This window comes from Rhinichthys klamathensis, unplaced genomic scaffold (genome assembly GCF_029890125.1).
Source record: "Rhinichthys klamathensis goyatoka isolate OS25496 unplaced genomic scaffold, OSU_Roscu_1.1 h1tg000019l_1, whole genome shotgun sequence".
Classification (NCBI taxonomy): Eukaryota; Metazoa; Chordata; class Actinopteri; order Cypriniformes; family Leuciscidae; genus Rhinichthys; species Rhinichthys klamathensis.
Window position 1 is genome coordinate 6296679 of NW_026606570.1, and position 14621 is coordinate 6311299.

General features: G+C 35.6%; 1 protein-coding gene across 1 annotated transcript; it reads left to right on the forward strand.

Annotated features, from left to right (window-relative positions):
- The first annotated feature begins 1858 nt into the window (after positions 1 to 1858).
- On the forward strand, positions 1859 to 12788 carry LOC130072314 (long-chain-fatty-acid--CoA ligase ACSBG2-like). Its single transcript, XM_056237374.1, has 14 exons — positions 1859 to 1968; positions 2106 to 2200; positions 3684 to 3961; positions 5006 to 5094; positions 5232 to 5352; positions 8194 to 8274; positions 8515 to 8664; positions 8815 to 8982; positions 9126 to 9307; positions 9390 to 9623; positions 10594 to 10811; positions 11390 to 11529; positions 11686 to 11929; positions 12176 to 12788. Exons 1-14 carry the CDS (start codon positions 1907 to 1909, stop codon positions 12250 to 12252), a joined length of 2139 nt encoding a protein of 712 aa, XP_056093349.1. The 5' UTR covers positions 1859 to 1906; the 3' UTR covers positions 12253 to 12788.
- The last annotated feature ends 1833 nt before the right edge of the window (positions 12789 to 14621 follow it).

Consider the following 14621-nt stretch of genomic DNA (forward strand, 5'->3'; position numbering starts at 1 on the left):
AATGCAAATTGTATTGAAATATCTCACAATATTTACATGACGTGCCACACATATTGTCAAATTTCTTTAATTTACTGTTTAATGTCTGTGACAGACATTCGTTATTGTAGTTCATATAAAGTTGTATGTTTTGCGTGTTGTTTTTCTTTAATATAAAAAAGTAAGCCTATGGGTTCGACAAACGTCTAATTTAGATTGCATTTATTCGTTTATTATTTTTTATTTTTTTTCATTTAAAACGTTTAGTGTGCTGTGCCGATTAAATCGTTTATTTAATAATGGAAATGTGAGCGCAGACACAGCACAATATATAATCTGACACGTCATGTGACGATTACACTGCGGTCCATAGGTTTGAATGGAACACCAGGTGCCCTGTAAGTTCTTACTGCACCTGCTACTGTAACTGCACAATTCCAAGTCATCAACATAAGGACTGACAGAGGGGGAAAAAGCACAAACATGTAAGTAGTCTTCACTTTTTTTATAGTTATACATTAACGACGCATTTGTTACGAAGATCATTTGTTTACTTAAAACGAATCTGTCGCGGTAAAATTGAAAGTAGCTACAAAATGTAGATCAATGTTAGATAAAACTAGTGTTGTTTTGAGTGAAATTTAGTGGCTGTTTCCACTGTAATTTACAACATACAGTGTGACAGTATGCCTATATATGGCTTTTTTTTTTACAGTTTTCATTGACTGTATATATTTTTTTTCCTCTGGGTAATAACAGTGTAAATGTAAAAAAAAATAAGGTGCGCCTATACAGACACTTACTTTCCAATTAAACCCATCTGGGTAAAAACTACTGACCGCTAGCCCTGATCTCCCTCCGTTATTTTACAAAAAAGTGTTCAAGCTGCACTCATCAGGTGGTCTGTTATAGTGTGCGCTATAGAACTGCTGCAGTTTTTAAAATGATTTTTTTATCCATAAAGCTTTGATTCAGTACAATATCATGGTATTTGTAAAAAGCTGCTTAAGTGAATGAGTGAACATTGAACATGACACCTTCACTCACACTACTTTTAAGTACAGATTAGGATCTGATTCCTTAAGGCCATCAAATTATTTCACAAGATTATACTTGAGCATATTTCCTTCTCCTTGTCAGTAATGACCTGTGACAGTCTCAGAGTTTTTTTTTTTCACATCTGTGTACAAGTTCAAAATGACAAAGATCATGATGTGGCCACACTTATGTTGTAATTATGATGAACTTTGTCATTTTGCAATCTTGAGTACAGTCTAGTGATGAACTTCTAGGTAGCATTACAAGGATTTGAATTTTATTTCTGAACTTAATGAACTGTTTTATGGAATTCAAGGCAAATGTCAGAAGCTTGACATCTTTTGAGTAGGCCTACCTTATTCTAATTGCCCGATATACCACAATCACAAATATAAGATGTGACTTTTCAAAATGCAACGTCCAATCTACTCAACTTAATTGTCAAATATATAAGCAATACATTAGACATACTCTAGATGGCACACTTGTGTAAACCTCAGGAAGCACCAAAAGAGCCATTTCTCATTTGTAAATCAAGATTTAAAGACATGCACATTTGCACATTCGACTAGCCTGTCTTAAACAGTTTCCTAATGTAGACGAAAGGCCAGTGTTTCACAGAAACCCTCTCTTCTGCTGCTTTCATCATCTGGCACTGTATCCACTGGCACATATTGCTAGTATTTTGCAAGAGTTGGGGTACATATAAAGATAAATGACATTTTGAAACCACTAGTGTTAGAGTCTCGGCCAGTTTTGACTGAAAGGAAGACATTGGACATATTATATTTTCTTTTAATATTGCATTTGGTCGCTACTTTGTGAGCCCACGTTTTTGGAGTTTTGTAAATAATTTTACTTTTTTTTGGTCATTTTAAGACTCTGTACAATGTCTGCTGATGAGTGTATACCACCCGGTGATTCCAAGGAAATTCCTGTCTCTGGAAATGGGTATGTAGACTTAATCAATGAAATATGGAATTTATGTCCTCCAATATTTAATACTTGATAATTTACTGCATATTTTCTTTTTGCTGATCTATATATTATGTTATCATGACAGAAGTCTCACTTGTCTTTCTCCTTAGTTCTGTTAAAACTGAGGAATATCAGACTGTAGCACTCCATGACTCCAAAAACCACCCAAATGGAAATTGTTCATTCTCTGTAAAGAGTAACACAGGTACAGTCTTCACATGAATATTCCCAAAATGTTTACATATTGAAAATCCAACTGTTTTGCATACATTCTGAGAAATATACAGTACCCATCAGTCTTGTTCTACTTGCTGGCAAATATACAGAAGATTATTTACACATAGATTCTTGTGAAAATGACATTATTTTGTTGGTGAATGTCACTTTTTTCACATAAAAACCAGATCTAGGTCAGTGTATTGTAGAAACACACACACACACACACACACACACACACACACACACACGTAATATAAAAATAGTATATAAAATGTATGCATGTGTGTGTTTGTTTGTGTACCTACTATTGTGTACCATATTTTGGGGGACAGATTTTAGGGATGCACGATATATCCACCATATCGGTATCGGCTGATATATGATCATTTTTTAATGTTATCGTTATCGGCCCGATAAGAAATTTAGGCCGATATATTAAAGCCGATAAATAGTGGATTTTTTCCCTTTAGCTGAGACGCTTCAGATGCACACTGTTCTCCATGATGGTTTTGAAATATGATTTGAATCACTTCAAAAAAGGAAAATACAGTTAAGTGCAAAATGCGCAGTCATTTCTGCATGTGTCATGTGGGCTACATAAAATTATAATGAGAACATTATTATTGTGTGCTTGGGACATGGATTTTAATGGTGAGACTTTTGTTTTTGTAATCAGGCTCTCAAAAATTATATAAAAAATTGGATTTAGATTTATCGGACAATATATCAGTTATCGGCTTTCAAATATAAAGAATTATCGGTTATTGGAATTGGCCAAAATTTTCATATCGGTGCATCCCTTACAAAATTGTACCCAGAAGTGAGTTAAACCTGACAAAAACTCCTCTTGGGTATATCCTCATTTGTAAAAACAGCATAAAATACAGCAAATACAGTTAAGTTTTCTGTTAGGTTACAGTATTTATAACTAGCTGCATATTAAAAACAATAGAATCTTTGCAAGTCCCCATAGCCTAGTAAATGTGTGTGTGTGTGTGTGTGTGATTTTATAGTAATATTAATAAATATCTAAATAATACATTTAACAGTAATAATTATTATTAAAATAATAATAACATTTAACTTATCAATGTAGCTGCAGCAGATACTGTATGTAGATTTGTAGCCCACAACATGTAAATGCACTAGTTAATAATAGAAATAGATTTTTTTTTTTTTTACCAGTTGTGATTGGTGTTGTGAAACAGTTGTGACCAAACCTGATTGGTGAGACACACACACCATATCCTGTCAGTAACCTGACCTATTTCTGCACTCTTGTTAGGCTGTCAGTTCGTCTGCGTTTTTCTGAATGTGTGATAGGAGACGAGGCCAGGTGCTTGGATGGACTGATCTGTTCTTGCTTAGACACATACAGAAGCGTCATCCATAAATATACAATTCCTTTCAGAAGCACTTTTAACATATGGTCATGTCTCCTGTGTGTCCCTGCTGTCCTGCTCATAAAGACGATGAACCGGCTATACCATTGAAGAATGAAGATGTGCGTCTCGCTCCAGCCGAGGAGCTGTGGAGCACAGTCAGAGACAAGGCTGTCAAACTGAGGATGAACGCTTCAGAACTCAGCTCAGAACCTCCCATGACGGTCCATCAGATGTTCATGGCTACAGTGCAGAAGTACGGAGACTCTCCCGCTCTCCGTGCGAAGAAAGACGGAGCATGGGTCACCCTGACCTATAAGGAGTACTATCAACATTCAAGAGCGGCAGCCAAAAGCTTTCTGAAGGTAAGAGTTCACATCTTTTTTTATTCTTTGAAAATTAATTTCAAATGTTTTTCAGAAACACTGTGTATGAAAAGAACTGGGTAACACTTTACAATAAGGTTCATTAGTTAACATTAGTTAGCATGAACTAATAATGAACTGCTCTTATACAGCATTTATTAATCTTTGTTAATGTTAATTTAAACATTTACTAATACTTTATTAAAATCTTGTTAACATTAGTTAATGTACTATTAACTAACATGAACAAACAATGAACAGCTGTATTTTTATTAACTAACGTTAACAAAGATTAACAAATACAGTAACAAATGTATTGCTCAGGGTTAGTTCATGTTAGTTGATGCATTAACTAATATTAACTAATGAACCTTATTGTAAAGTGTATTGTATAGCTATACTTCATACATGGAATGTGTTGTGGTGCAAAAAAACAAAAAAATGCTATTGTCGGATGTTTAAAGGGATACTCCACCCAAAAATAAAAATTCTGTCATCATTTACTCACCCTCAAGTTGTTGCAAACCTGTATGAGTTTCTTTCTTCTGCTGAACACAAAGGAAGATATTTTGAAGAACGATTGGAACCAAACAGTTGTCTGGCACCATTGACTTCCATAGTAGGAAAAAAAATACTATGGAAGTCAATGGTGCCAAAGTTCCAATCGTTCTTCAAAATATCTTCCTTTGTGTTCAGCAGAAGAAAGAAACTCATACGGGTTTGGAACAACTTGTTGTTGAACTTTGGTGAGTCAATTATGACAGAATTTTTATTTTTGGGTGGAGTATCCCTTTAAAAACGAAGATATTCTAAATATGTCTTTTTTATCTATAAGTTTATCTAGCATATTTGTTTTTGAAAGTCCCTTTGAAATTTGAATGATATATCCTATCATTTGTGTAATGATTAAACTATTGGCTTAAGGCATTAAGGAGTCAAAGCTTTTACAACTCTAGTTTCATTGTTGTGTCGAAGCTCTAAACAACACTAAGTGATGAATTGCTTTTGCATATATTGAGTCAATATGCTCTTTGTGTACTCTAGCTTGGCCTGGAGCGATTCCATGGTGTCGGTATTCTGGGCTTCAATTCTCCTGAATGGTTTATAGCAGATGTCGGATGTATCCTAGCAGGGTATTGACTGTTCATCTCTTAAAAGCTAATCTTCAAGTTAGACAATGAGGAAAAGACTTGAGAATAAGTGATTATGGAATGTAGGATCAGATAAAGTAGCTGTGTGAACTAACAGTATATCTCTTGTTTCGTCACAGGGGACTGGCCACTGGCATCTACACCACTAACTCTCCAGAGGCCTGCCAGTATGTTGCTGATAACTGTGAAGCTAATGTTCTGGTGGTTGAAAACAACAAGCAACTGATCAAAATCCTCCAGGTAGTTTGAAAATGAACAGTATTTTATCTTTTTATCTTTTATCAAATTACGAATGTACGGAGCCCTGGGAGTCACCTGTAGAAAGAAAAAAAAAGTCCCACGGATGTGGCCACAGTTTTGCAAATAATATATATGGTATATATTTATATATATATATATATATATATATATAAAACTTAGTTTACCAAGTTAATAATTTCAGTAAAATATTGGATTACCATTTTATCTTGAGTGTGTAACAATTGGAGCTTTTCCACTGCATGGTACGGCACGGTACGGCTCGCTTTAAATGGTACCACCTCTGTCGAGGTTCCAAGCGTACCGTACCGATACTAAAATGTGACGTGAACACACTGCAGATCACTGATTGGTCAGACAGAATCGTCACTACCAGCGTCATTGTATTTGCGAGACATCAAACCCGCTAGATTTAAATAGCCAGTAACAGCCACCGCTGTTCTTCACAAAGAACCGGCAAAAGTAATGATTATGAATATGTAAAATATAGCAAGGAGATATTTTATTTGTTTATTAATAAACAACTGTTTTCTTTGTCTGCTAAGATGAAGTTGACGATGCTGACTCGCAATCTTCAGTAGCCTAGTGAACTCGCCAGAGAGAAATGCACATTTCATAAGGATTACATAAGCAGAGAGCAGTCTGTAGTCTGTTTTCTTTCGTTTTGAATTGTTCTGTTTAAAAGTAGACATGTGTGGCAAGTAGGCTACCTTCTGCTGAGTTTCGGTTCATTTATGAGACGAGCTCTAATTCACGCGCCGGCGCCTCCGTTTCTGATTATCTATCGTCTGCTATATTTACTTCTTATTTATTAAATCCAGGCAATTGGTTGATGAAACATTCATTAAAATTAAGATACAATTAATACAAAACGAAATTCAGGTTAAAGAAAGGTTTTGTGCTTTCTGTTTGATGTCTGTGAAAGTTTTAAAGCATCTTTTAGTGCCGCTTTCAGAGCGCTCACGTCCGTAACATTGTTTTTTCCTCATAAATGCGAACACGAAAAATAAAATAAAATAAAATGAATATTTTATGTACTGTGGAGACTGAGAGCCAACCCTTCTTCATCCGGTGGGTAGTATTACTTTGGTTTGCGCAGTATAATTCACATAATCACTGAAAAAATATTTTGCCTCCAAGTTTATTTATTTTTTAAGCAATCAGAAATCTGAGGGCACTGCTATAATCCCACCCACTTTGAAGCAGTACTAACTGCAGTGGAAAAGCAAACCGATCTAAGGCGAACCGAGCCGTGCCGTGCTGAGCCGAGTCGTATCACGAAGTGGAAAAGCGAAGCGAGCCCAACCGTACTGAGCCGTACCGAGCCGTACCAGCAGTGGAAAAGCGCCAAAATGAGTTAAAAGCAGATGAATCATTTATTCATTACACCACCTTAAAAAACCCCCACTAAATCTAAATACTTCCTTCAGACATGATCCTTATTATGAATAAGAATGTTCATATAGGGATTTTATCAAAATAATCTTATCAAAAAATGTAACAGTTTTTGTCCTGCTTGAAGTACAATAACCTGTAAGTCTGAAAGTTCTTCTGTGACATTTTACAAAAAGGTTCTGAACGTTAAAGGAATAGTTCACTTCAAAATGAAAATCCTGTCATTTACTCACACTCAAGCTGTTTCAAACCTGTATGAATTTCTTTCTTCTGTTGAACACAAAAGAAGATATTTTTGAAGAATGTTGTTGGTAACCAGACAGTTGAGCCCCATTCACTTCCTACTGAAAAAAAAAAAATACTATGCAAGTCAATGGGGCTCATCAACTCTCTGGTTACCAACATTCTTCAAAAATATCTTCTTTTGTGTTCAACAGAAGAAAGAAATTCATACAGGTTTGAAACAGCTTGAGTGTGAGTAAATGATGACGGGATTTTCATTTCGAAGTGAACTAATCCTTTAACATTAGACAATTCAATAGCTAAGTAAGGGATAATCCATGGCTAGCTGTGCATTAAACTATTTTTAATGCACAGCCTGCATTTTGAATCATATCTTCAGTTCATTGCCTCCACAACGTGCATTAAAATCGTTTAATGGACAGCTAGCTGTGAATTATGCCTTACTTAATGAACTTCCAGCCAATTAAAATTGAGTATTCAGACAGACCATGGTATGACATTAAATAATTATGAACAATGCTTTTGCAGCATTTAATAATGTTGACTAATGTACATTTTTACATACAGTCCCAGTTTTACAGACAGGGCTTATACAAAGCCAGGATTAGGGCATTTAAGTAGCTTTCATAAACGTGCCTTAGGGGGGAAACACATAACTAGAGACGAAACAATGGAACTGACATATTTTAAGATATATCTGTGCAAGTTGCTTTCAGTTAAAACCGCTCAAACTTGCATTTTAGTCTGGGACTAGGCTTAAGTCTTGTCTCCCTGTATTGTAAAACAATACTCCCTATGTAAAGTATTAATGTTAATGAACAAATAACAATAAATAATGTAGTGTGTCTATAGTTTATATATGTATATCTAGTTGCAGCAAACGTTATTTAGAAACAGGAGAAAACCAACACAAAACAGAACATCTATCACAAAACATGCATAGACAAGGACTGACGAAACTGAACTGAAAACACAGGCTTAAGTACACTGGGAAAGATGGGAATTTAACATGGGACAGGTGAGCATAATCAATTAACAAATCAGAAACCATGGAAACAAACAAGCAGAGGAAACAATGGGAACAAATGACACGGGAACTAAACATATTAACAAAACCAAAACTAAACATGATATACTGAATCTTCTCATAAGATACTAATACATTTTCTTTCACTGTCATTATAGGTGAGGGATCAGCTGCCACATTTGAAGGCTATTGTTCAGTACAAGGATGAACTGGATCAGAAGTTACCAAACTTATATACAGTAAGTTTTTGCCAAGTAATACAATAAAACTGCAAAATGTGTCAAATGGTTTTCTGTACAAAACATACAAATGCAAGCTGGAGGTCCACTGATGATTACAGATATGTGTATATATATATACATACATATTGTCATGGAAAGTGAATGTAAACAAGCAAAGCGTTCCATCATGTCTACTAAGCAAATAATTAAATAGTGCTCCTGGTGTATTTGAATATATACATGAATTTGTTCTCTCAGTGGGCTGAATTTATGAAGTTGGGGGAGAATGTCCCTGATGCTGAGCTGGATGCGCTGATAGACAGTCAAAAGGCCAATGAGTGCTGCACATTAATATACACCTCAGGCACCACAGGGAATCCCAAAGGAGTCATGCTCAGCCATGATAATGTGAGTACCACGTATAGTGTCACATAAAGTGACTAGTTCAGCACTTACTTCAATGCCAAATGTAATTAATCACAGATAAACACAGTGTAATTCTTATCATTTTGATGGATAAGTAGTGTTGTTCTTTAAATTCATCCCTCCTCTGTCCAGATCACATGGACAGCCAATTCAGCGGGTCACATGGTCCGGCTGAAGATGGCTGAGGAGGAAGTGGTTAGCTACTTGCCCCTGAGTCATGTGGCAGCCCAAGTCCAAGACATGTGGATCTGCATGAGGTTTGCCGCCGTCACCAATTTCGCCGATCCAGATGCCCTGAAGGTTAAAGTCTTAAGATGTTTACTTTATTTACTTATGGAAAAAATGTATTTGTCTAGATTTCCATTTATTCGTTCAGCAGACACTTCTGTAGAAATGAGGAAACACAAATGAATAACTGGCAGTGTCTTGGTTAAACAATACAGGGCTCCCTGGCCAACACGCTGAGAGAGGTGCGTCCCACGAGCTTCTTGGGAGTTCCCAGAGTGTGGGAAAAAATGCAAGAAGCAATGAAAGCCGTTGGTGCAAAGTCATCAGTCATGAAGAAGAAGATTGGCGATTGGGCAAAGGGAATCGGACTTCAAGCGAGCTATAATGCCATGAATGGGTGAGTTTTTAAAAGAACCACAAATTAATTTATAGATTGAATTATTTGAAAGAAACCCGAAGCTCATTTTATTTCTCTGCAGTGATTATTCAGTGCCTTGGGGCTTCACCTTGGCCAATCATCTGGTTTTCAAGAATGTGCTCAAAGCTCTGGGTCTTGACCGCTGTAAAGCCTGTTACACCGGTGCAGCTCCCATTACCAAAGACACACTGGAGTACTTCATGAGCCTTCACATCCCTGTCTTTGAGCTGTACGGCATGAGCGAGAGCACTGGACCTCACTCCATCTCCTGTGCTGAGGGTTATCGCATTATGAGGTCAGAGGCATGATGTGCCGTGTATATATATACATATTAACATATTTGAAATTACAAAGATGTTGTTATACTCACTTCATGTTGCTCCAAACCTGTGTGATGGTATTATTTCTATTTTCATATGAAACAACCCCCCCCAAAACTGCAAACACTTTATTTCAGGGTATTATATGTATACCTATTATATGTGCTTACTATAGTGTTAGGGTTAGAAATAAATACTGAGTAATATCAATGAACTACGTGTACTTTGCTATGTTTTATACTTTTGTATTTGTTTACTTTTCTCATGTACAGCACTTTGGTCAGTCTTGTGACTTTTAAATGTGCTTTAAAAATAAATAAACTGAAACTATAGGGTTAGGGTTTGGTTTAGGTTTAGTTACAGTACTTAATTATACATACTTTACTGTTATTACCATAGTAAGTACACATAATATGTATAACTATGTCACCTTAAAATAAACACCAGAATATGTCGCGCTATTTAATTGTTTTCGTAATTACAGTGGTCCTATTAACTAAGTGGAGACTTAAGCCACATTAAAAATAGGAACAGGTTTAGAACAACTTAAGGGTGAGTAAATGATTGCAGAATGTACATTTTTGGGTGAACTATCCCTTTAAAATTGAATGACAAAATATACATCTAAGAAAAGTAAGAAAATGTTGTATTTATTTTAATGAAATAAACATTTTGAACAACATATTTTACAAAAAAAGTTATGAAATAGGCCTACAAGTTATAAAATAAAAAAAAAAAAATATTCTTTTAAAATTTAGACAAAACGTTTTCTGGTTCAGGCTTTATAGAACATGTCCATGGTTAATGTGATAAACTCAACCTGTGTGAACTTGGCTTGAAACATCGACTACTGGTTAAAAGTCACTGGATACTTCTAAAAAAAAGTTCTAGTTGCTGATGACAGTCGTATGTGACACATGTTTTTTGTTTTGTTTTTTTCTCCAGCTGTGGTAAGGTGTTGACAGGCTGCAAAACCAAGTTAGATAAACCAGATAGTGATGGAAATGGTGAGATCTGTTTCTGGGGAAGGCATGTGTTCATGGGATACCTGAACATGCCAGACAAGACTGAGGAGGCATTGGATGAAGAAGGGTGGCTCCACTCAGGAGACCTGGGCAAACATGACAGCAATGACTTCCTGTTCATCACTGGCAGAATAAAAGGTAGACCTACACATTTGTACATTTAGGGTGCAACAGTGCCTGTTCACTTTTTTATCAGCCTTGGTTCAATAAGTACTTTTCCCATAGAATTTTTTTAAAGCCTTAATGAAAGAGTTAAATGAACCAAACCAACCAGCTTCAAGGTGAATCGCAACATTACAAACTTTGATTTGAATCAAAAAAGTATTTGAAAATCCGACAAAAAGGCAAAGTACATGGCTTTAATGAGGGAAATAACTGCAATTTAATAACGCATTGCAAATTACATAATCTTGCCGCAGATTTCTTTGCAGAATCATGGCATTTTGCTGTTAAACACAATTATATAAAAAAAGTGGACTGATGATCTCAACAATAACATATACCATCGACTTAGTAACAAACGCGTAGCTCACAAAAGGTCTGTCTTTAAATGTCTATGTGGTATCATAAAAAAAAATGGAATTCCCCTATGGAAAAAATATTTTCACTATTCCTTTGGATAACATTCATGTTACTGTGAGCAGGACATTATCAAATCAATTAGATAAAATCATATAGAAAGATAAACTATAAATCTAATTACCTTGCTTTTGCAGAATTAATCATTACTGCCGGTGGAGAAAATATACCACCCGTCCCTATTGAGGACGCCCTAAAGGAGGAGGTGTCAATCATCAGCAATATCATGTTGGTTGGAGACAAAAAGAAGTTCCTTGCTATGCTACTTACACTCAAAGTACGTCTATATTTACTTAGTGGGACCATTAAATATGCACATTTTGCCAAATGTTTACATTTATACCAGCCACTATAAAAGAGTATTTGCTAAGGCACCATTTTCAAAATGTATGTTGTTATATCTTCTTTTTAAATCACTGAATCTTATTTTTAGTGCAACACTGATGACAATGGAGAACCCACAGATGAACTGACACCACTAGCGGTGGAGTTTTGTCGGCAGCATGGTGTAATTGCCAGCAATGTCTCAGAGATCATTAGCAAAAAAGAGCCAGCCATTTACAAAGCCATCCAGGAGGGCGTAGACCGCGTGAACGCCAAAGCGACATCCAATGCCCAGAGAGTCCAGAAGTGGACCCTCCTTCCACGAGACTTCTCCATATCTGGCGGAGAACTTGGTGAGTGTTATTATTTCTTTATATAGACAAGAACATAAAATAGATGAAGTGAAGTGAAGATAGCTTTGACTTGAAAAAATATGATAAGCATTTGTGTCAGTTCATGTCAGTACAATTCATGTAGGTCACTCACACTCAACATGCTTGCCTAACTGCATTCTTGAATGCATAATTACAGAGAGGAATGTAAACAGACTGATGGATTTATTAGATGTGAAGTGAGCTCAAGTTTTTTCTTCTTCTTAGGTCCAACCATGAAGCTCAAAAGGCCTGTCGTCAGTAAAATGTATCAAGAAGAAATCAACAAATTTTATGGTGAATAACAGAAGAACCCAAATGAAAATGTGGGAATTAAACGCAAGACTACACTGGATCATATTCTTTTGCCATTGTTCAGTAATTTGTATTTTGCTCACTCCAATGGGCCTCAGTCAAACTTTACACCGACCATTTTATACCAATACATTCATTACCTTCTATAAATGGTCAATTAATACGTTTTCAAATCTATCTATTTGTCATTAGAACTGGTTATGTATATTCTGTACAATGTATGAAATTGGAGTTGATTGTATGTGATATTACTGTGCGCATTACTGTTAATCTAAGATCTTTGAAGAAGTTCAGTGAAAATGTCTAGAAACAGGCTTAGATTGAGTGATATGTACAAGGTTAATATTGTTGCTTGCACACTGAGTGTTGTTTGTACGTCAAACAGTTACAGTGTAACTGTAAAGATACAGATATGTTTGTCTTCTTATCACTGTTCAAATTTCACCCAGCACATTTAATATTTATGAGAGTGGAGGGTGTCAGCGTATGTTGGAATATAAGTGAATAATATATTGGAACTCCATAAGTTCCTTTTATGAATGTCATTTTTTCTTTGTGTTCATTTCTTAAAATGGGAGTGTCACAAGTGAGCAGGTGCAGGGAAAACTGCTGATATGTTTGTGTCTGCCTGTGTGCTTGTGTTCTGAAACACACAAGTCTCTCTGATAAGGTCTCAAACTAAAAGCTCATTGTGGTTTAAGTCCACCCCGCCCCCAGTTATTGTTCATATTGTGTTCGTGAACCAGTTTTGAGGTAATGCAGAAACACAAGAAGGTTTTATCAAGAAACATCATCCCTCTAAAAAAAAAAAAAAAAAAAAGTCATCTTTTGTTCACTTCTTAGACGGTTTCATTGAGACTGATCTGTTGTGTGTTTTGCATTTCCATTTGTTGGAGGTTCTGGTGTTACATGCAACTATAGAACCCAATTAACTACTATAATAATGTAAGTATTGAAAGAATTTCTAACACAGACAGCATGTGAGGTATAGCTCAGAGGTTAGATTTTAGGATATAGCTGGACAGCTTATAGTCATTGTTCTGAATAGTTATTTATTTATAAATATGGAGACACTTTAAAAAAACAACAACTTGTGAATCATTAAAAAGCTTAAGATGTGTCAGTGCATCATTTTCAGCACATTTACAAAGCATTAAGCACTTTTTTAAGCTAATCTTTTTTTCTTTTTGTGCATGTCAAAGTAAATTTTGAAAACGCATTTTAATACTTTAAAAAAAAAAAGATAATTATTCAAAAATTCTGAATAATATAGCTTGTCCTGGTTGGGAAAATAAAATAAAATGTGAATGATGTGCTGGAAAATGAGACTTGGCAATGGGATTGTGCATTAGTAACCATTTTTTTTCTCAATTATGTTCATATTTTTATTTGAAATGTGAATCATTCACTTAATGTCCACCAATGATTCGATGTACTCCTTCAACATTATGCATAAATCCTCTTTCCTAACACTGGTTATTGCTCTTCTGATTAACAAACATGATATCTGTCCATTGAGGACAAAGTACTCAGATCACAATCAGAACATTAAATCAAAAGAAGTCATCAGTTCAACTTGCATAACCTCACCAGTAAAAAAGTGCAGGAAATGAAAAATTTTCATTCACTATCTCTGCTGACATCAAAAAACTGGACTTTGATCTAAACACAAATATAAACTAAAAATATTTCACTTGAACTCTAGCAACAATTCTCGCTGTCATTTCATCCATCTGACCAGAGCAGGTTAGTACGTAACCAAACTGGCTCTGGAACAATCTAGGAAGTCTCCTTAAGTCTCCTAAAAATTCCACACCAACTGCCTTTGGCTCTTGCATCATCAGACAGACTTGTGTTGGTTTTGGATTTGACCTTTATTTAGAAAATTACCACATATCAATTTACTGGGTGAAATCTTACTACACAAGTCTTAAAGGGACAGTTCAACCAAAAATGTTAATTCTGTCATTTACTCCCCCCTCATGTCGTTTAAAAAAGATTTTTCTTTTCTTTTGCGGAACACAAAAGAAAATCTTTAGCAGAATGTTCAGGCTGCTCTTTTGATAGAAATGTAACAGTTTTTAATGATAAAGTTTGCGCTTTGTAAATCCTTTGGCCCTTACTTTAACAAATATAAGGCAGCTATCAGCTTATAACACAATATAGAACATCCCAACATGTAGGCTATAGACTCTCTGACACACTGACATCAGCGTTTCACCACAGAAACGGTTTATTATGAACAGTGCAACACTGCACTCATGTGGTCATGACACACTCAGTCACACCAACTGCATCACTTACTATCTCTAGCAGACTGAATCTTAGAGAACAGTAATTCATTCATTTGCTCAATAAC